Raw genomic sequence first — 22,546 nt, forward strand, 5'->3', positions numbered from 1 at the left:
CTATCTGAATCACGAAAGAAAAAAATGTGGATTCAGTGTCCTTTTAAGGGCAGAATAGTAAAAGTTCAAGATGAACTTATAGTGAAGAAAGTCAGCAGAACTCCGAGATTTCCTCCAGACATTTAAAATTGAACAAAAGCTGTGCAAACCAACAAAAAATGCAACTCATTATAGGTATAAATGGGCTTTTAAGAGATAAATACTAATTCAACAATGTTGAAAATCAATGAAAATGTTAATATATTTTCCTGTCCTACATTTTTTGCTGTTTTTTAGTATAGCTGCTTAATTATTAACATTTTGGTCATGTTTGTTACATTGTTTTTATATTAAGATTAGAGGAACAAGTGTGCATAAGAAAATAGGGTGCATGAAAATCATGTAAATAAATATCATATGCTTCTTATTGTTTGATTAACTAGTTTTCCAGGTATTGACATGTTGGGGTGAAACACAATCCTGTAGAGAATATTATATAATTATTATCTACAAATATTTCCATAGATTTTATGTTGGCTTTTGTAGAAAAATCATTAGATAAACTTTACTACATAAATATTAAGCAGAAATGCTAATGATACTTTCAAATGATAAACAAGTTTTGCTCATATGATTTTTATTTAATAGCAGAGTAGAGAACATGCAGCTTGTTTAAATAGCTTTTTTTTGTGCTTTATTTATGCTTTATTATATGTTATCTGATTGGCTTCATTTTACAAATATTCATGAAAGCAAAGTTTTACTGGTTATAATTATCCAATCTTTTTAAGTAAACCTCCAAGTGCACTACCAACCAAACCTAATACTGGCCCTATAATGCGTTTCTCTTTTTCCTCTTGATTGAAGCCTCTGGTTTCCTTTTCAGAAGCTTCCTCTGGATGATCGAAGGAATCTAGATCACGCATTGCGGCTTCCAGTCTTTTCATCACTTCACGTTCTTCAGCTGTTCTCTTCCCATTTGCAAAATGCTCAGCCAATCCTTTAGCCAAGCCTTTTAAACCTACTTTAGCAGCACTTAGGATGGATGCTCCTATACCTCTGATTTCCCTCAGTGATTCTTCTTCTAAAACATCCCTCTGACTCAGAGACTGTATGTCGTTCTCTTCACTAAAAATAAATAAATAAATCAGATTGGTAAACTAATGTTATGACTTTAACATTTTAAGATTAAACTACTTATTGTTTTTTAAAATATATTTTATTTTCTGAAATCACAGTTCTACCTAATTAGGACAGATGGACACACCTGGTGCTCTGATGGCTTTTGCTTAGTCTGTAGTACCACTGAGCAAATAACAGACATCAGTAATTGCTTATAAAAAAACAGTTACATTTTTTAACCCCTTAACAACCAGCGCCGTACCCTCTACGTCGCTGCATTCCTGGGCTTCTCTCTCAATGTCACTAAAAATAGCGAGATCACATGGGGTACATTGGGCACTGCTGAAATAGAGTTCCAGAGTTACCGATGCAGAGAGGGGGAAAAAAAAGCTGCGTCAGTGAAGGGGACGGAGGGAGGAGGGGCAATGAGGGGGATCCTATGTGGGATCCGTTGAGGGAAAGAGATCTGGGAAGGGGAGGGGGGTATGGTAATAAGTGGGGGCAGCTACACTACAGAAAAAAATGGGTGAAATAAATAAAAATTAGGTCAAACTGGGTACTGGCAGACAGCTGCCAGTACCTAAGATGGTGTCTAATAGGTAGAGGGTGGAGGGTTAGAGAACTGTTCGGGGGGATCAGGGAGGTTGGGGGTAAGGGGGGATTCTACACTGCAGAAAAGATATTTAAAAAAAATTATATATATAAAAAAAGCCTTTTATTTTAGTACTGGCAGACTTTCTGCCAGTACTTTAGATGGGGGTGACCATTGTGGGGTGGGAGAGGGAAGAGAGCTGTTTGAGAGGCAATAGGGGGTAATTAGGGGTGGATCGGGAGGGGGGATGTGTCAGGTGGGAGGGTAACCTGTACACTAAAGCTAAAATTAACCCTACAAGCTACCTAATTAACCTCTTCACTGCTTTGCATAATACAAGTGTGGTGCACAGCAGAATTTAGCAGCCTTCTAATTACCAAAAGCAATGCCAAAGTCATATATGTCTGCTATTTCTGAACAAAGGGGATCCAAGAGAAGCATTTACAATGATTAGTGCCATGATTGCACAAGATGTTTGTAAATAATTTCAGTGAGTAGCCTAAAATTGTAAAAAAGGTAACAATTTTTTTTTTAATTGGTCACATTTGTTGGTGAAATGGTGGCATGAAATATACCAAAATGGGCATAGATTAATATTTGGGTTGTCTACTAAAAAAAAAGATATAGTTTTGATAGGTAAATATAAAAAAATGCTCTATTTCTGTTTAAATGTAGTGATGCCAAAAATGCTCTGGTCTTTTGGGAAAGTTTTTGTCTGAAATGCCCAGTCCTTTAAGGGGTTGAATTGGGTATTTAGGCATTTGTATTTGTACCAAATTAGTTTAAGTTAATAAAAACTGATTATTTCTCTCTCTCTCTCTCTCTCTCTCTCTCTCTCTCTCTCTCTCTCTCTCTCTCTCTCTCTCTCTCTCTCTCTCTCTCTCTCTCTCTCTCTCTCTCTCTCTCTCTCTCTCTCTCTCTCACTCTCACTATTTAGCTCTCCTGTTCAAGTGCACACCGCTGGGAGTACATTTTTTATGTGGGTGGCTTAGCTTTTTTTTACAAGTTGAAAGTAAAAAGTTAGCTTCCTTTTAACATCTTACTACATTTTTGTGCTCTTATCATATAATGTAATGTGTATTTGTACTGGATGGAAAATGGAAGCAGATAGCACTTTACATTAGACACATTTTTGAAAGCTTTATGTCACCAAATTATTACCACATATGGAAATATGACCATTGCATTTTTAAGAATTTAGTATCTCTTTTGAATATTTAGTAGTTTCTCTGAAATAAAATATTCATATCTAAAATAAATAGTTTTGATAGTTCTTTCCTTGAAAATTTATTTTACCTTCGTGCATATGCAGATGCTATTAAAATGGACACTGCAACTATGTACTTAAAATTCATCTTTACCTGTTAAAAGTAAAGAAAGAAAAAACAATTAGAACCATATCACATTTTTACTAAATGTGTTGATTTAAATCTCATTAAAGAAACATTAAAACACAATTACATTAAAGTCAAAATTAAAATATCATGATTCAGATAGAGCATATGCAATTCTAAACTGCTTTCCATTTTACTGCTGTTGCTTTGTTTACTTGGTATCCATTGTTGATAAGCATACCTAAGTAGGCTCAGGGACTGGAGCTAGCTGCTGATTGGTGGCTGCACAAATATGGCTGTTGTCATTGGCTTACCAATGTGTTCAACTAGCCTCAAATAGTGCCCTGCTACTCCTTCAATAAAGGATACCAATAAAATAAAGCTAAATTGATATTAGAAGTAAATTGCAAAGATGTTTAAAAATGCATTTACATGAGATTAGGGGTTTCATGTCCCTTTAATGAAATAGATTTTTAATCATTCAGTTGTACAAAATAATGTTTATGATATTTGCAAACTGTTTTATTCTATTATCTGAAGTGTATTTTTTTTTTTAATTGAGGACATAAAGATAATAACATACATCATACATGAAATAGGCGTTATGAAGATATTCACGTCATATCTGAAAAAGATTGTGCAAATTTGGGTAAAGTCCTCATTTTACATCCCCTTATAACCATATGTTAGGTCACACTTGGACCAAAGTTGATAGTCTTATTAAAGTCCAGGGGTTATTGTAAAGTGATGTAAAGGAAAAAAAAACTGCATCCAACTAAAGATCATTGTAGACATAATATTAAGAGGAATGAGGATTTCTCAAGAATCCTCTCTAGTGGTATACATAGTAGTGATAAAGAAAAATACAAAAATAGGGATCGCTCCCAGGCCACACACCCAACGTAAACAAAATTCTCCTGGAAAACACTTTAACAAAACTTCCAGGCAGTCAGACTACAAGGAGGAGGGACCTGGCCTATCTGAAGTGTATTTTTAACATAATACTGAGCTTAAAGGACCAGTCAACACAGTAGATTTGCATAATCAACAAATGCAAGATAACAAGACAATGCAATAGCACTTAGTCTGATTACAATTCCATAGATCATGTCAGTATTAATTTATAGATAGATATTGTTCTGTCATGTACAACTACAAGATTACTAATATCCCTTATTGCTAATTATTTTCATGATTACACCACAAAGCCTTATAATGTTTAGTATTTAGTGTAATGTTATAAATAAGCATCTGATTAATTTAATTGTTATTAATATTGTGTTGTTTCTTTACTCTGGTGCCATAAAAAAAGTGAGTTACCAGTATTAAAAATCTATACTAAATGTAAAATAAAGGTCACTCTCATAAGAAGTATAAATAAAATTGTTACAAATATATAAGTATAAGATATAACATTTGCTTACCAGGATCTCAGGATATTGTTATAGGTTATCAGATATCTTGATGTGATAATCTCTTAGGTGTGAGGGATTTACACCTTATATACAGTATCTGTGTCTAATTAGTAATATATATTCAAATTGTCCTGAACACATTTTCTAATAATATTGTAAATTAATATTTGTGTTAAATGATTCCAGCAAAGTCATTCACTTTATAAAAGCAAATAATAGCATCACCTAAATTAAAGCCAAATATTACAGATTCAGATTTTTATTAAAAAGCATGATGTAACAAATGACTATGATTTGTTTCATATATTTGTATTGCAAAGAGTGTATGGTTAGTTAGCTTTTTGTCCATGTGTGTTTTAGTATGTGTCTTTAACTATTTGTGTGTGTTACAGATAAATAGATGGATGATAGATAGACAGATAGATAGAATAAATAGATAGATGATAGATAGATTAGATAGATGATCATTTTATTAATTAACTTCAGTTGAACACATTTATTTATTTCCATTAAAATCTGACATATAGAGAATAAAATATTGATTCATAAGTGTTATAAAAATAATTTATTGAACATGATTTGTGTTATTAAAGGGACATGAAACCCACATTTTTTCATTCTTCATTTAGAAAGAGCGTGCCATTTTAAACAACTTTCTAATTTACTTCTATTATCTAATTTGCTTTATTCTCTTGATTAATTTGCTGAAGCAAAAGTTCTTCAGCAGAGTGTGAAATACAAAAATATATATAAAATTAGTATATATGTTAATCGAGCAATTTAAGAACCGAAAAATGTATATAAGTGTGTAAAGATAAGATTCTTAAATCTTACAAAGAAGGTTCACAAATGGTGATATCTTAACTAACAATGTGTGATTGTGTATTAATTACTTTCAAACTCCCATGTGATTTAGAGTAAAAAATGTTTTAATAAACAGAATTGGTACAAAATTGTTAAAAACTGATGCAAACAAGTGATTCCAGACAATACCGGAATTTGAATATCTCACTATTAAAATGAATTATACCAGCATGCTATACGTTTCAGACATAGGGCTCCAAATGTGTAAATGTACTAATACCAACTTGCACTAAGTATAAGGGTAAGGGTTAGGGTACAATTATCTCCCTGCATTAAAATACATTTTATTCCTGCATGAAAATAATATATAAGAGATTATATGGGGCGTCTCCCAAAAATTGCATATACCAACTTTTAATATTAAAAAGTACAAAGAATGTCGACTCTTTTGAAAAAAATATAAAAATATATGTATAAAATTCAATATTATAGTAGAGCTCAAAGTTCGGGTCTTAAAATGTCTATATAAGTTACCATCTTGGATATTTCAGTTTACTTTAGCAAATATATCAGTGCATTCATTTCTGCTGTCGTTCACAGTACATATCAGTGTGCCGTTAATTGCTTCAACTCACAGTTCTTTGGTGTGATATTTATCAGTAACTTTGTTTCTTTATGACGATCCATAACAATACAAATGCACGGTACTCACCCTTCCATAAATAATAGATGATACGGGTTACCTTCTGCTCAAATGTCCTTGTAAAAATTCTTGTCCTTGATTGCGAACTCCGGAGGCCTTTTTCTCTTTACTGATTCCGCTTTTAGAGATTTTTGAGAAGGCTTCTTGTGGCGTCTGGTTCTCAGGTGTGTTGAACTCTGCACTTAGTGCGCAATGCACGCAGTCTTCAAACGGATACCAGATTAAAATTGTTTTTCGCTGTGTTCCTGATGCAATTCAGGTGTATGCCGATTTGCAAAAAACTTGTCACGAGTTTTGCCAAACTCTCTTCCAAGATGCTGTAAATGTCTCCAGAATGGGTCACAGGTAATTGCTGACAGTGCTTCAATGTGTTTCATTGTTTTATGGGGCTTTTTCAAGAGTATTTGTCAGCTGTGATGACTCACCTTTACATACCTGTGTGTTAGTTCCTATTGGTCAAGTTCCATGTAATTCTATTGGTTACAATTTCTTAGGGTAGTATTTTGAGATAGACGCTTAAAAGGGTATTTCATTATTGTCATGTTGTTTTCACAACTCTAAGCTGTAATCAATTCCGGCAAGTTAACTGTGGGTAATCTTCAGCAGTTGTAAAGGATGATTTTAGTGATGAAAAGGATATATATACAATACATATAGTATATATATATGTAAAAAAAAATAAAAAAAATGGGCATATATAAAACATATACAGTACATATATGGGCCCCTAGTTATCAAGCCGTCAACCTCAAATCCGCAGCGTATTTGTGGCGAGGCTGATTCCCCTTAGTTATCAAGCCCTAGATACCGTCAAAAGTAGAATTTAGTGACGTAAGCTTCGATCCGCCGGACTCAGTCCGACACAGATCGATTCTTACGTCACTACAGATGTTCTGACACAAGTGCGGCACTATCTGACTACTTTTGCTAGTTATCAAAAAACTAGCAGCTACGCTCGGCACTTTTCCGGCCCAGCGTACCTGGTTTTCAGTTTGAAGTTCAATCCGATTGGCTGATCCAATCAGCCAATCAGATTGAGCTCGCATTCTATTGGCTGATCGGAACAGCCAATAGAATGCAAGCTCAATCTGATTGGCTGATTGGATCATCCAATCGGATTGAACTTCAATCTGATTGGCTGATTCAATCAGCCAATAATATTTTTCCTACCTTAATTCCGATTGGCTGATAGAATCCTATCAGCCAATTGGAATTGAAGGGACGCCATCTTGGATGACGTCCCTTAAAGGAACCTTCATTCATTGTTAGTCCGTCGGGGAAGAAGGATGTTCCGCGTTGGCGGGATGAAGATGGATCCGGAAGAAAGAAGATTGAAGATGCCTCTTGGAAGAAGACATCGCCCGGTTGGAAGACCTCTTCAGCGCCGCCTGGATGATGACTTCATCAGATGGAAGACTTCTTCAGCGCCCCTTGGATGATGACTTCTGCCGCTCCGGATCTCCTCTTCAGTTCCATCGGTGGTCGGCTGGCTGAAGACGACTCAAGGTAGGATGATCTTCAGGGGGGTAGTGTTAGGTTTATTTAAGGGGCGTTTGGGTTAGATTAGGGGTATGTGGGTGGTGGGTTTTAATGTTGGGGGGGTTGTATTTTTATTTTACAGGCAAAAGAGCAGAATTCTTTAGGTCATGCCCCACAAAAGGCCCTTTTAAGGGCTGGTAAGTTAAAAGAGCTGGTAACTTTTTAATTTAGAATAGGGTAGGGAATTTTTTTATTTTGGGGGGCTTTGTTATTTTATTAGGGGGCTTAGATTAGGTGTAAGTAGCTTAAAATTGTTGTAATATTTTTTAAATGTTTGTAACTTATTTTTTTTATTTTTTTTAACTTAGCTTTTTTTATTTTTTGTACTTTAGTTAGTTTATTTAATTTAATTTAATTGTAGTTATTTGTAGCTAATTTATTTAATTAATTTAATGATAGTGTAGTGTTAGGTTTAATTGTAACTTAGGTTAGGATTTATTTTACAGGTAATTTTGTATTTCTTTTAGCTAGGTAGTTATTAAATAGTTAATAACTATTTAATAACTATTCTAACTAGCTAAAATAAATACAAAGTTACCTGTAAAATAAATATAAATCCTAAAATAGCTACAATGTAATTATTAATGATATTGTAGCTATCTAACAGCTAGATTTGGAGTTTGGCGGCCAAGAGGGTGCGTTAGCTACGTGGGCTTTTTTCTGGCCGCACCATAAAAATAACTCTGGTATCGAGAGTCCAAAAAAATGCTGCGTTAGGCTCCAAAAAAGGAGCGTAGAGCATTTTTACCGCAAATGCAACTCTCGATACCAGAGTTGCTTACGGACGCGGCCAGCCTCAAAAACGTGCTCGTGCACGATATCCCCATAGGAAACAATGGGGCTGTTTGAGCTGAAAAAAAACCTAACACCTGCAAAAAAGCCGCGTTCAGCTCCTAACGCAGCCCCATTGTTTCCTATGGGGAAACACTTCCTACGTCTGCACCTAACACCCTAACATGTACCCCGAGTCTAAACACCCCTAACCTTACACTTATTAACCCCTAATCTGCCGCCCCCGCAATCGCTGACCCCTGCATATTATTATTAACCCCTAATCTGCCGCTCCGTAAACCGCCGCAACTTACATTATCCCTATGTACCCCTAATCTGCTGCCCCTAACACCGCCGACCCCTATATTATATTTATTAACCCCTAATCTGCCCCCCTCAACGTCGCCGACACCTGCCTACACTTATTAACCCCTAATCTGCCGAGCGGACCTGAGCGCTACTATAATAAAGTTATTAACCCCTAATCCGCCTCACTAACCCTATCATAAATAGTATTAACCCCTAATCTGCTCTCCCTAACATCGCCGACACCTAACTTCAATTATTAACCCCTAATCTGCCGACCGGAGCTCACCGCTACTATAATAAATGGATTAACCCCTAAAGCTAAGTCTAACCCTAACACTAACACCCCCCTAACTTAAATATAATTTACATCTAACGAAATTAATTATCTCTTATTAAATAAATTATTCCTATTTAAAGCTAAATACTTACCTGTAAAAGAAATCCTAATATAGCTACAATATAAATTATAATTACATTGTAGCTATTTTAGGATTAATATTTATTTTACAGGCAACTTTGTATTTATTTTAACCAGGTACAATAGCTATTAAATAGTTAAGAACTATTTAATAGTTACCTAGTTAAAATAATAACAAAATTACCTGTAAAATAAATCCTAACCTAAGTTATAATTAAACCTAACACTACCCTATCAATAAATTAATTAAATACAATACCTACAATTACCTACAATAAAACCTAACACTACACTATCAATAAATAAATTAAATACAATTCCTACAAATAACTACAATGAAATAAACTAACTAAAGTACAAAAAATAAAAAAATATTTACAAACATCAGAAAAATATTACAACAATTTTAACTAATTACACCTACTCTAAGCCCCCTAATAAAATAACAAAGACCCCCAAAATAAAAAAATGCCCTACCCTATTCTAAATTAATAAAGTTAAAAGCTCTTTTACCTTACCAGCCCTGAACAGGGCCCTTTGCGGGGCATGCCCCAAGAAAATCAGCTCTTTTGCCTGTAAAAAAAACATACAATACCCCCCCCCAACATTACAACCCACCACCCACATACCCCTAATCTAACCCAAACCCCCCTTAAATAAACCTAACACTAAGCCCCTGAAGATCTTCCTACCTTGTCTTCACCTCAACAGGTATCACCGATCCGTCCTGGCATCCGGTGCTGAAGAGGTCCAGAAGAGGCTCCAAAGTCTTCCTCCTATCCGGCAAGAAGAGGACATCCGGACCGGCAAACATCTTCATCCAAGCGGCATCTTCTATCTTCTTGCATCCGGTGCGGAGTGGGTCCATCTTGAAGCAGCCGACGCGGATCCATCCTCTTCTTTCGGCGTCTCCCGACGAATGACGGTTCCTTTAAGGGACGTCATCCAAGATGGCGTCCCTCGAATTCCGATTGGCTGATAGAATTCTATCAGCCAATCGGAATTAAGGTAAGAATATTCTGATTGGCTGATGGAATCAGCCAATCAGAATCAAGTTCAATCCGATTGGCTGATCCAATCAGCCAATCAGATTGAGCTTGCATTCTATTGGCTGATCGGAACAGCCAATAGAATGCGAGCTCAATCTGATTGGCTGATTGGATCAGCCAATCGGATTGAACTTGATTCTGATTGGCTGATTCCATCAGCCAATCAGAATATTCTTACCTTAATTCCGATTGGCTGTTCCGATCAGCCAATAGAATGCGAGCTCAATCTGATTGGCTGATTGGATCAGCCAATCGGATTGAACTTGATTCTGATTGGCTGATTCCATCAGCCAATCAGAATATTCTTACCTTAATTCCGATTGGCTGATAGAATCCTATCAGCCAATCGGAATTCGAGGGACGCCATCTTGGATGACGTCCCTTAAAGGAACCGTCATTTGTCGGGAGACGCCGAAAGAAGAGGATGGATCCGCGTCGGCTGCTTCAAGATGGACCCGCTCCGCACCGGATGCAAGAAGATAGAAGATGCCGCTTGGATGAAGATGTTTGCCGGTCCGGATGTCCTCTTCTTGCCGGATAGGAGGAAGACTTTGGAGCCTCTTCTGGACCTCTTCAGCACCGGATGCCAGGACGGATCGGTGATACCTGTTGAGGTGAAGACAAGGTAGGAAGATCTTCAGGGGCTTAGTGTTAGGTTTATTTAAGGGGGGTTTGGGTTAGATTAGGGGTATGTGGGTGGTGGGTTGTAATGTTGGGGGGGGTATTGTATGTTTTTTTTTACAGGCAAAAGAGCTGATTTTCTTGGGGCATGCCCCGCAAAGGGCCCTGTTCAGGGCTGGTAAGGTAAAAGAGCTTTTAACTTTATTAATTTAGAATAGGGTAGGGCATTTTTTTATTTTGGGGGTCTTTGTTATTTTATTAGGGGGCTTAGAATAGGTGTAATTAGTTTAAAATTGTTGTAATATTTTTCTGATGTTTGTAAATATTTTTTTATTTTTTGTAACTTAGTTCTTTTTTATTTTTTGTACTTTAGTTAGTTTATTACATTGTAGTTATTTATAGGAATTGTATTTAATTTATTTATTGATAGTGTAGTGTTAGGTTTTATTGTAGGTAATTGTAGGTATTGTATTTAATTAATTTATTGATAGGGTAGTGTTAGGTTTAATTATAACTTAGGTTAGGATTTATTTTACAGGTAATTTTGTTATTATTTTAACTAGGTAACTATTAAATAGTTCTTAACTATTTAATAGCTATTGTACCTGGTTAAAATAAATACAAAGTTGCCTGTAAAATAAATATTAATCCTAAAATAGCTACAATGTAATTATAATTTATATTGTAGCTATATTAGGATTTCTTTTACAGGTAAGTATTTAGCTTTAAATAGGAATAATTTATTTAATAAGAGATAATTAATTTCGTAAGATTTAAATTATATTTAAGTTAGGGGGGTGTTAGTGTTAGGGTTAGACTTAGCTTTAGGGGTTAATCCATTTATTATAGTAGCGGTGAGCTCCGGTCGGCAGATTAGGGGTTAATAATTGAAGTTAGGTGTCGGCGATGTTAGGGAGGGCAGATTAGGGGTTAATACTATTTATGATAGGGTTAGTGAGGTGGATTAGGGGTTAATCCATTTATTATAGTAGCGCTCAGGTCCGCTCGGCAGATTAGGGGTTAATAAGTGTAGGCAGGTGTCGGCAAAGTTGAGGGGGGCAGGTTAGGGGTTAATAAATATAATACAGGGGTCGGCGGGGTTAGGGGCAGCAGATTAGGGGTACATAGGGATAACTCAGCTGGCGGCGCTTTGCGGTCGGCAGATTAGGGGTTAAAAAAAAAAATTTGAGTGGCGGCGATGTGGGGGGACCTCAGTTTAGGGGTACATAGGTAGTTTATGGGTGTTAGTGTACTTTAGGGTACAGTAGTTAAGAGCTTTATGAACCGGCGTTAGCCCAGAAAGCTCTTAACTCCTGCTTTTTTTCTGCGGCTGGAGTTTTGTCGTTAGAGCTCTAACGCTCACTTCAGAAACGACTCTAAATACCGGAGTTAGGAAGATCCCATTGAAAAGATAGGATACGTAATTTACGTAAGGGGATCTGCGGTATGGAAAAGTCGCGGCTGAAAAGTGAGCATTAGAACCTATTTTCAGTGACTCCAAATACCGGCGGTAGCCTAAAACCAGCGTTAGGAGCCTCTAACGCTGGTTTTCACGGCTACCACCAAACTCTAAATCTAGGCCTTAGGGTTTATTTTACAGGTAAGTATTTAGTTTTAAATAGGAATAATTTATTAAAGTATAGTGTAGTGTTAGGTGTAATTGTAACTTAGGTTAGTTTTTATTTTACAGGTAAATTTCTCTTTATTTTAGCTAGGTAGCTATTAAATAGTTAATAACTATTTAATAGCTATTGTACCTTGTTAAAATAAATTGAAAGATGCCTGCAAAATAAAAATAAATCCTAAAATAGCTACAATATAATTATTATTTATATTGTAGCTATATTAGGGTTTATTTTAAAGGTAAGTATTTAGTTTTAAATAGGATTAATTTAGTTAATAAGAGAAATATTATTTAGATTTATTTATCTTTTTTTTTGTTTTATCTATTTTTATCTATTTGATCACAATCAAGGTTTTTATCACACTACACTCCTTTTTCTCCTTTTACATTTTTTGATTTTGATTTTTATATATTTTTTTTATATATTTTTTCTTTTTTCTTGTATTTTTATATTTTTAATATACATTTTTTAACCCCTTAGTGACCAGAGCACTTTTCCATTTTCTGTCCGTTTGGGACCAAGGCTATTTTTACATTTCTGCGGTGTTTGTGTTTAGCTGAAATTTTCCTCTTACTCATTTACTGTACCCACACATATTATATACCATTTTTCTCGCCATTAAATGGACTTTCTAAAAATACCATTATTTTCATCATATCTTATCATTTACTATAAAAAAAATTATAAAATATGAGGAAAAATGGAAAAAAACACACTTTTTCTAACTTTGAACCCCAAAATCTGTTACATATCTACAACCACCAAAAAACACCCATGCTAAATTGTTTCTAAATTTTGTCCTGAGTTTAGAAATACCCAATGTTTACATCTTCTTTGCTTTTTTTGTAACTTATAGGGCCATAAATACAAGTAGCACTTTGCTATTTTCAAACCATTTTTTTTCAAAATTAACACTAGTTACATTAGAACACTAATATCTTTCAGGAATCCCTGAATATCCATTGACATGTATATATTTTTTTTTAGAAGACATCCCAAATTATTGATCTAGGCCATTTTGGTATATTTCATGCCACCATTTCACCGCCAAATGCGATCAAATACAAAAAATTGTTCACTTTTTCACAAATTTTTTCACAAACTTTCAGTTTCTCACTGAAATTATTTACATACTGCTTGTGCAATTATGGCATAAATGGTTGTAAATTCTTCTCTGGGATCCCCTTTGTTCAGAAATAGCAGACATATATGGCTTTGGCATTGCTTTTTGGTAATTAGAAGGCCGCTAAATGCCACTGCGCACCACACGTGTATTATGCCCAGCAGTGAAGGGGTTAATTAGGGAGCATGTAAGGAGCTTTTTGGGGTAATTTTAGCTTTAGTGTAGTGTAGTAGACAACCCCAAGTATTGATCTAGGCCCATTTTGGTATATTTCATGCCACCATTTCACCGCCAAATGCGATCAAATTAAAAAAAACGTAAAATTTTTCACAATTTTAGGTTTCTCACTGAAATAATTTACAAACAGCTTGTGCAATTATGGCACAAATGGTTGTAAATGCTTCTCTGGGATCCCCTTTGTTCAGAAATAGCAGACATATATGACTTTGGAGTTGCTTTTTGGTAATTAGAATGCTGCTAAATGGCGCTGCGCATCACACGTGTATTATGGCTAGCAGTGAAGGGGTTAATTAGGTAGCTTGTAGGGAGCTTGCAGGGTTAATTTTAGCTTTAGTGTAAAGATCAGCCTCCCACCTGAAACATCAGACCCACTGATCCCTCCCAAACATCTCTCTTCCCTCCCCTACCCCACAAATGTCCCCGCCATCTTAAGTACTGGCAGAAACTCTGCCAGTACTAAAATAAAAGGTATATTTGGGCTTTTTTGTGCATTTTTTGTTAGCATATTTACATATGCTTCTGTGTAGGGATCCCCCTTAGCCCCCAACCTCACTGATCCCCCACTAAACAGCTCTCTAACCCTCCCCCTCTGACTTAATGTGCGCCATCTTGGGTACTGGCAGCTGTCTGCCAGTACCCAGTTTAGTGAAAAAAAATGCTTTTTTTTTTATAAAATATGTCCCTTTTCTGTAGTGTAGCTTCCCCCCCAAGACCAACCCCCCACCCCTTCCAGATCCCTTAGATGGTTTTGAAAAAAGTTTATTTCATTTTTTTTTTACTTTAACTTTTTTACTTTTCTGTAGTGTAGCGGTTCCCACCCGCTCCCGCCCCGTGCATGCGCCCGCCCGCCACCCCCCGTGCACGCGCGCGCGCCCGTGCGCGCCCCCGACGGTCCCGATCCCGATCCTGCCCTGACCGATGGCCGCCCACCCGCCTCCCAATTCGGCTCCCACCCACCAACGATACCGGCCATCGATGTCCGGTGCAGAGAGGGCCACAGAGTGGCTCTCTCTGCATCGGATGGCCATGTATGGTTATTGCAGGATGCCTCCATATCGAGGCATCACTGCAATAACCGGAAAGCAGCTGGAAGCGAGCAGGATCGCTTCCAGCTGCTTTCCACACCGAGGACGTGCAGGGTACGTCCTCAGGCGTTAACTGCCTTTTTTTTGAGGACGTACCCTGCACGTCCTCGGTCATTAAGGGGTTAATACACATTTTTCTCTACTCTTAACTTGGACCCACTTGGATATATTATTATATCATTTCTCAATCGTTATTTTTTACACTACATCTTTGGAACATTTGGATATTTTTGAACATTTTGGACTCAATTGAATTGGAATTTTCACGATGAACTTTTCACTTTTATCACTTTTTTAATTTGGAGTGCTATTGTATTGTATTATCCATATTGATTAACATATTGTACTGTATTTTAACATATTGCACTGTATTTTATTATTTTACACTATTATGCACTTTAGAACCTTCTAGAGTAGTATTTATTGTGCACCCTCATTTTTCATATCTTATTGGATTGTGCTCCTTTGCCCCATTTATCGTTTTTAACCCATAATTATTGTTCTTAACATTGGCATTTGTTTTGATTTGTTGTATTTAATTTTTATTTTTTATTGTAACATGGATCCATGTAGAATTTGTTATTAAATTGAATTATCTATAGACGTTTTTATATTTATATATATATTACATTTTTAATATATCTGTTATTACATTTATATTGGCTATCATTTGTTGTCTATTGTTATCCATTGTAACTATCGTTACATATTTTTCACCTTCACTCACTGGTTTCTACGCTTTTTGTATCCTACGATATTTATCGTAACAGACCTGGCCTTAGTTTAGGCGCTCCTACTACTTACTAATTAGCACTTTTCTGTTTCCCATGGGTAACTAGGGACCCATTAGTTCCAGGAGCCAGAGGTCAATTTATAGTTAGCGCTGTTGGATATACCCCTTTTTCTTATCTGTACCTCCCATCCCTAGTGTATCCTTTAGCCGCTTCCTTCTATTTACTTATCCAATCTTGTATACACCCATATACTATTTTTAAACCATTTTATATTATCTTTAAGATATATTTAAGCATAATTTCAAGAATGTTTCACATCACTCATTCTATGAGAAAAGATATCACATTGGACATAAATGTCCAATTAACATCAGAAAATCCAGATGGTTCAGACAGGGTTGATTATTAGTGATGTTCCGAACTGTTCGCCCGCGAACGGTTCCCAGCGAACATAGCTTGTTCGCGTTCGCTGCTGAGGGCGAACACATGGCGATGTTCGATCCGCCCCCTATGTGTCATCATTGAGGAAACTTTGACCCTGTATGTCACAGCCGTCTGACACATTAGAGCCAATCAACATCAGACACTCCCTCACAGACCCTCCCAGCTACTCGGAAGCCGCCATTTTAGACTCATAACGACCTTGCTTTCTTAGTGAGAGGACGTGTTGTGTTTGTGCTCCTGACATTATAGGGAAATACATAGCTAGGCTAGTGTATTTAGTGTCCACTACAGTCCAGAAGGACTCCACTCATCTCTGCTGCAAGGACAGCACCCCAAAAAGCCCTTTTTAGGGCTATATTTCGTGCCGTTTTTTTTTTTTCCCCCGTATTTTTATTAGCATTTGCCTGGCTTTCAGCCTGTGTGTTTAAGGCTCACAGCATATGCTGTGATTACTGCCACCACTGATATCTCCCTAACAACATTAGTTTAAATTTAACTAACCAAAAATTTTAATTATTTTGCTAGTGTAATTTTTTTTCATTTTCTATCAGGCCTGTGTCACACAGCATATACTCTGGTTCATTGCTCTGTGCCAGCCACCAGTGTTAATATCCGTTTATAACATTATTTTAAATTTAAAAAAAAATAAAATAATAATTTTGCTAGTGTAATCTAATTACATTTTCTATCAGGCCTTTTGGTTAATTGGTCTGTGCCAGGCAGCCACCACTCATATCTTCTTCACCTTAATTTAAATATAAAAAAAAAAAAGTTTAAATGTTTTTGATAGTGTAATCTAATATCATTTTCTATCAGGCCTGTGTGTTTTGCTGAAATACAGAGCCTACTGTGTTTACTTGCTGCCCTCCCTAGTCTATGAGCCACGACTCATATGTGTTTAACCTTTTTTTAATTTCCTCCCCCAAAAAATAATTTAAATCATTTTTCTAGTGTAATCTAATAGTATTTTCTATCAGGCGTGTGTGTATCTGACTTACAGAGCCTACTGTTTTTAATAGCTGCCCTTCCAAGGCTATCAGCCACGACTCATATGTATGTGCTTAACCTTTTTCTTTAAATTCCCCAAAAAAAGTCTTTAAATCATTATGCTAGTGTAATCTAATTTTATTTTCTATCAGGCCTGTGTCTAGCTGTCTATCTGACTTACACAGCATACTGTTGTTAATTGCTGCTCTACGTAGCAGCCAGCCAGTGCGACCACTCATATGTGCATTGCACTTCTTAACATAATTTTAATATTAAAATCTAAAATTTTAAAATATTTTGCTAGTGTAATCTAACTTAATTTTCTATCAGGCCTGTGTTTTTGTCACTTACACAGCATACTGTGTTAAATTGCTGCCCTACCTACCATCCACGACTCATATCTGCCAGCCTGTGTGCCAGGCCCAACTAGCCAATTAGTGGCACCAATCATAATTCTTGTAACAGTATCAAAAAATTAAAAATCATAATTTTTTGGACTGCAAATATTCAGTCTACTAGTGCCATTGAATTGCACTTTCCTCCTGCCTGGCAGCCTGTGTGCCAGGCACAAACTAGCCAATTAGTGCCACCAATCCTAGTTGTTGTAAAAGTATTGTTAATCTTTAAAATTCCAAATTGATCGCTTGTGATTCATCAGTTTGCTCGTGCCATTGAATTGCACTTTCCTCCTGCCTGCCAGCGTGTTTTCCAGGCCCAACTAGCCAATTAGTGGAACCAATCATAATTCTTGTAACAGTATATAAAAAAATAAAAATCTTACGGCTAGATTTGGAGTTTGGCGGTAGATGGGTTGCTAACGCCACGCGTGTTTTATGTCTAACGCACGGCATTGTTTGACTCCGGTATTTAGAGTACAAAAAAGACCATCTAACGATGCTCCTAACGCGTGTATGTCACACGCGGAATCCTGCCCGCGTTAGACAGTCTCCCATAGAGATCAATGGAAAAGCAAAAAAATAGCTTTTTTCACCTAACACTCGATCTCGCGAGAATACGCACAGCTCGGTCATATGACGCATACCACATCATGCACAACAATAACACGCCGCAAATGTCACAACAACAATCAATCAACAAAGCACACAAGCATTACACATTCACAAACGGGGGGATTTTTAATAAAATTTAATACGGGGAATACGCATATACTTTAAGATGCGGAAATTCGCTAAATAACAACAAGGAATAAAAAATATATACATACACTAGAAAAATAATCGCATTCAATATCAATATATATTAGGACAAACATACATATACAACACTTCAATAATAACACACCATCGCAAATTCACATTTAAAAAGAATACTATTGGACAATGTTAGAGAAAAGGACCACTATGACATCATCGCATTCTACACATTCCACAAATACTAACTCCAAATGAGCATGCGCAAATTCACACAACTAATACACATTGCACTAATATTAATTGCTAATAAAGCACACCTGAACACAATTTACAACGGAAATTGGTACATCATTAAACATTTACACAGGGTATATAAGCACCACACAAGCAGGGCTTCTTTGACTGTGTTGCTGGTGGGTCTTTGGAGATTGGAGGTTTAAGATTAGAGAGTTGGTGCATTATTGTGAGTGAGTTAGTGTTAGTGTGAGAGAGTCAGTTGTTAGTGTTATCGTGAGTGAGTTAGTGGGAGTTATTGGGAGTTAGTGGGAGTGGGAGAGAGTCTGTTAGTGGGAGCATGAGTGAGTTAGTGGGAGTTGTTAGTGAGAGTTGTTAGTGGGAGCGTGAGTTAGTGGTAGTTAGTGGGAGTGTTTGTTAGTGCGAATTAGTAGTAGTGTGTTAGTGAGAATTAGTAGTAGTGTGAGTTAGCGAGCGAGTGATTTTTCTGTACACTTAACACATTTACACGCAAACACATTCAATACATACATACACTTATCAATAACACTACATACACTCCATACCCCATACCCCCTCATACTACACTCCATACCCCATTCCCTGTAGTCCCATTCCCTTTCATCCCATTTACTCTTATCCCATACCCCATACCCATCCCATACCCATCCCCTAGTTACATTTAGTTTACATATCCTCCTTTTAGTCTTCTTCTTCTTTTGGTTTATTTAAATACTCCTTACCCTCTTTTTTTTTTTACATCCCTCTCACACTTTCAGCACTTTTTTTGTCTTTTTATTTCTTTATTTTGACCCCCTTTCATTTCATCACACTCACTTTTTGTTTGATTATTTGGGGTTTAGTTTAGGGAACAGATGGAGGCCAGGCAGGGGAGAGGTAGAGGGGGGAGGAGGGGGAAAGGAACAGGGCAGGAAGGGGGGCAGGAAGGGGGGCAGGAAGCGGGGGTGGAAGCGGTGGGTGGACCCAGCCACTTGGTTCAAGATGAACAAGTGGCTGGGCCCAGTGGCGGACAGAGTAGGGCTTCACAGTCCGGGAAACAGAGGGCATCGTCACAGGGGAAGGCCAAGGCGACTAGGGAGGCGAGGTTTTCGATGGAGGAGAAGGAGGCCCTCGTAGAGGCCTATATGGCCAGGCATAGGAGGCTGCAGCACCAGAAGACAACCCCGACTGACAAGAGGAGGCTCTGGAATGAGATAAGAAATGCAGTCAATGCAGTGGGTGGCCGGAACAGAGATCTGGATTCGATAAAACATCGCTACCGGGACTGTAAGATGGATCTCAAGAAAAAGTTAAGCCTGGAGGCCCGACATGCCGCAGGAACCGGTGGCGGACCTGCCCTGGAAATAGAGTACTGCCGATGGGAGGAAATGTTGCGGCCCAGCATCTCCGAGGTGGATATAGTCGGTATCGGAGGAATTGATACCGGGAACCTGCCACTCTCATCTGACGGTAAGCTCATTGAACAATAAATTCACATACGAATGTATTTCAAGGGACACTATACGCAAACCTTTACTTTCATGATTGAGGTAGCGAATACAATTTGACAAAACATTCAAATGTACTTATATTACCTAATTTGAATCATTCTTGAGATATATTTTAATGAAGAAATAGCCATGCACACGGTGAAACAATCACAGGAGGCAGCTATATTCAGCTAACAATCAGCATCTTATAAGCATTTTTAGATATGCTTTTCATCAAAGAATATCCAGAGAATGAAGCGAATTAGATAAGAAAAGGACATTAGAAAGTTGATTATAAATGTATGCTTCTAAATCATGAAAGATAAAACATTGGGTTTCATGTCCCTTTAAGGATCAGATTAATGCTATAACGTTGTTTACACGCATTCACAATTACTTTGCGGTTACATCAGTATCTAGGCTATAGGTTAGGTGTGCATTTAAACAGATTGAAAACAAACGCTAAAACATTCAGATTGACCACAGATATCACAAACACGGTTTAGAAAATGCGGAAATCGTATTGATTGTTAGATTTCAAAGTGGATTAATGATTCTGCATGTGTAATTGTATCGTAAGCTAAGTCATTTAAAGCTTCATTTGCAAATATGCTAATATATACATTTTTTTTTTCTTTTTTCTAATATACAGAGTCTGGGGAGGAGGCAGCACAAGAAACACAGCCTCATCCATCTCCCCGGGATGAGAGTGGTGGGGAGGAATTTCCACTTCGGAGGGAAGAGGCCCCCCGTGACGAAGAGCGCACGGAAGCTGATGAAGAGGCCCCGGAAGCAGAGGAGGAGCCCGCGGAACCAGAGGACCCTCAAGGACCCACACACCGCCGTGCACGGGTACCCCGCCAAGCACAACAAGAGGAAATAGCGGAGGTGCGGGTTCTACTGGACTACATAGACCAGATGCGTAACTCCCGGATACAAAATATCGAAGGCCAAACTCGAATTATTGATGGACAAAATCAAATAATTGAAGGCCAAAACCAAATAATAAACATACTTAATAGAATCGAACAAGGCCAAAACATAATCATTAATCTGCACCAAGAGATGTTGAATGTTTTGCTGGTCTGCCTCCTGGTCCGCCTCCTGCTGCTGGGCCTCCTGCTGCTGGGCCTCTTGCTGCTGGGCCTCCTGCTGCTGGCCCATCTCCTCCTGCCGGCCCATCTCCTCCTCTTCAGCCATCTGCTCCTCTTCAGCCATCTCCTCCTCTTCAGCCATCTCCTCCTCCTCAGCCATCTCCTCCTCCTCAGCCATCTTCTCCTCCTCAGCCATCTTCTCCTCCTCAGCCATCTTCTCCTCCTCACCTTGGTCGTCCCAGTACTCTTCCTTCCACTCTTCCCACAACATCTCCAAGGAGAACTCTTCGGAGTCGGCAGTTGCCCCTCCCAGAGCCTCAGCCCTGTGGGAAGAGGGGAAGGAAGAGGAAGTAAGTATTTATTTTCATCTTTAATGTTTTTTTTATTTAATGTGTAATGGATAGGTATGTGATGATGTGGTTTTCATACACTTGTGGACCACACTCTGTATATAATCTACTTCTATGGGACCGGGTCCATGGAGGCAGATTGTTTGCAGAGTGTGGGTTATAAGTGTGTGAAAACCACATCATCACATACCTATCCTTGTTCATGATATTGATTGGTTTCTGTGATGTGATGTCTAAACTGTTTCCCGAATCGCAAACAAAATTACCATTACAATTATCCATGATGGCATATTAGTGTTTGAATGCCAATAACACAGCTTAAAGGGACAGTCAGAAAATTATTGATTACAAAGAAAACACTGTATTACGCATTATCAAGTTGGAAACAACAAAACATGGAGAAATATGTGTGACTTATGTGCTTAACCTTGTATCTATGACTATGAAAAATGACCACTTTTTTGTTGTTCTGACATAACAACATTTTAGATATCAATTATCAATACATGGTAAATAATATGCTGTATGAGCACAAGGTTTTACATATACAAATGCTATCCAAATGCCCTCTAGTGGTCAAATTGCATAATGATTACATGCACTCTTCAAGCTCGAAGAAATGAGCACACAAACCTCATAGGTTTAGCTAGCAAATTTAAATAAACACAGACAAATGATTAATTGGTGAGAAACATTTGATATCATTGATATTACAAAATTGACTTTTAGAATAATGCAAAACATTATTTGTTTTCTAAACTGTCCCTTTAACAAAATTACATATGCTAACATATATTTGAAGCTTGTTGGTATATCTACATGTACTTGTTCAAACAAGAAATATTGAAATCAGATTTATATTGACGTGTTAAATAAAGTCTATTTTCTTAAAGAGACATTATTGTGTTAATTTTTTTTTGAAAGACATTTGTTTTAACAATGAATATGGTTTAAAGTCCTTTTAGGAGTGGGGGGTGAAAATATGCTAACAATAATATATTTGAAGATTAAACAATGTGGAACTCATACATGATACAAAAATCAACATTTGCATTAAAGGGACAGTATACTATATTTTTAACAGAACTGTATGTAATAGACACTACTACAAACAACAAGATTAACATATACTGATATCAATATTACAAAGCTTCAAACACTTTCAAAGAAAATCAGGTTAGCTCTATTGAAAATATAGATGAACCCCCATTACAACCATAAAACAAGACAATACACCATCATACACAAAACAGGAGAAAGCTGGAGATGGTACTCACATGAAACTTAGAGGCTTGGCGAGGAGTCTGATAATTAATTACATTTTATTTGA

At 37.2% G+C, this 22,546-nt stretch overlaps 1 protein-coding gene across 1 annotated transcript; it reads right to left on the reverse strand.

Annotated features, from left to right (window-relative positions):
* Nucleotides 1–599: 599 nt before the first annotated feature.
* LOC128651642 (bombinin-like peptides 1) lies at nucleotides 600–3,049 on the reverse strand. The gene is made up of 2 exons (XM_053704643.1): nucleotides 2,990–3,049; nucleotides 600–1,107 (listed from the first exon to the last, which is right to left on the reverse strand). The coding sequence occupies exons 1-2, from the start codon at nucleotides 3,046–3,048 to the stop codon at nucleotides 753–755; spliced, it is 414 nt and encodes a 137-aa protein (XP_053560618.1). The 5' UTR covers nucleotide 3,049; the 3' UTR covers nucleotides 600–752.
* Between the last annotated feature and the right edge of the window lie 19,497 nt (nucleotides 3,050–22,546).

The sequence above is a fragment of the Bombina bombina genome, chromosome 3, assembly GCF_027579735.1.
Source record: "Bombina bombina isolate aBomBom1 chromosome 3, aBomBom1.pri, whole genome shotgun sequence".
Classification (NCBI taxonomy): Eukaryota; Metazoa; Chordata; class Amphibia; order Anura; family Bombinatoridae; genus Bombina; species Bombina bombina.

Coding starts and splice junctions, on each gene's coding strand:
- LOC128651642 (XM_053704643.1), bottom strand. CDS start 3,048: ATGAATTTTAAGTACATAGTTGCAGTGTCCATTTTAATAGCATCTGCA. Junction 1,108..2,989: donor GCATCTGCATATGCACGAAG/GTAAAATAAATT, acceptor ATTTATTTTTAG/TGAAGAGAACGACATACAGT.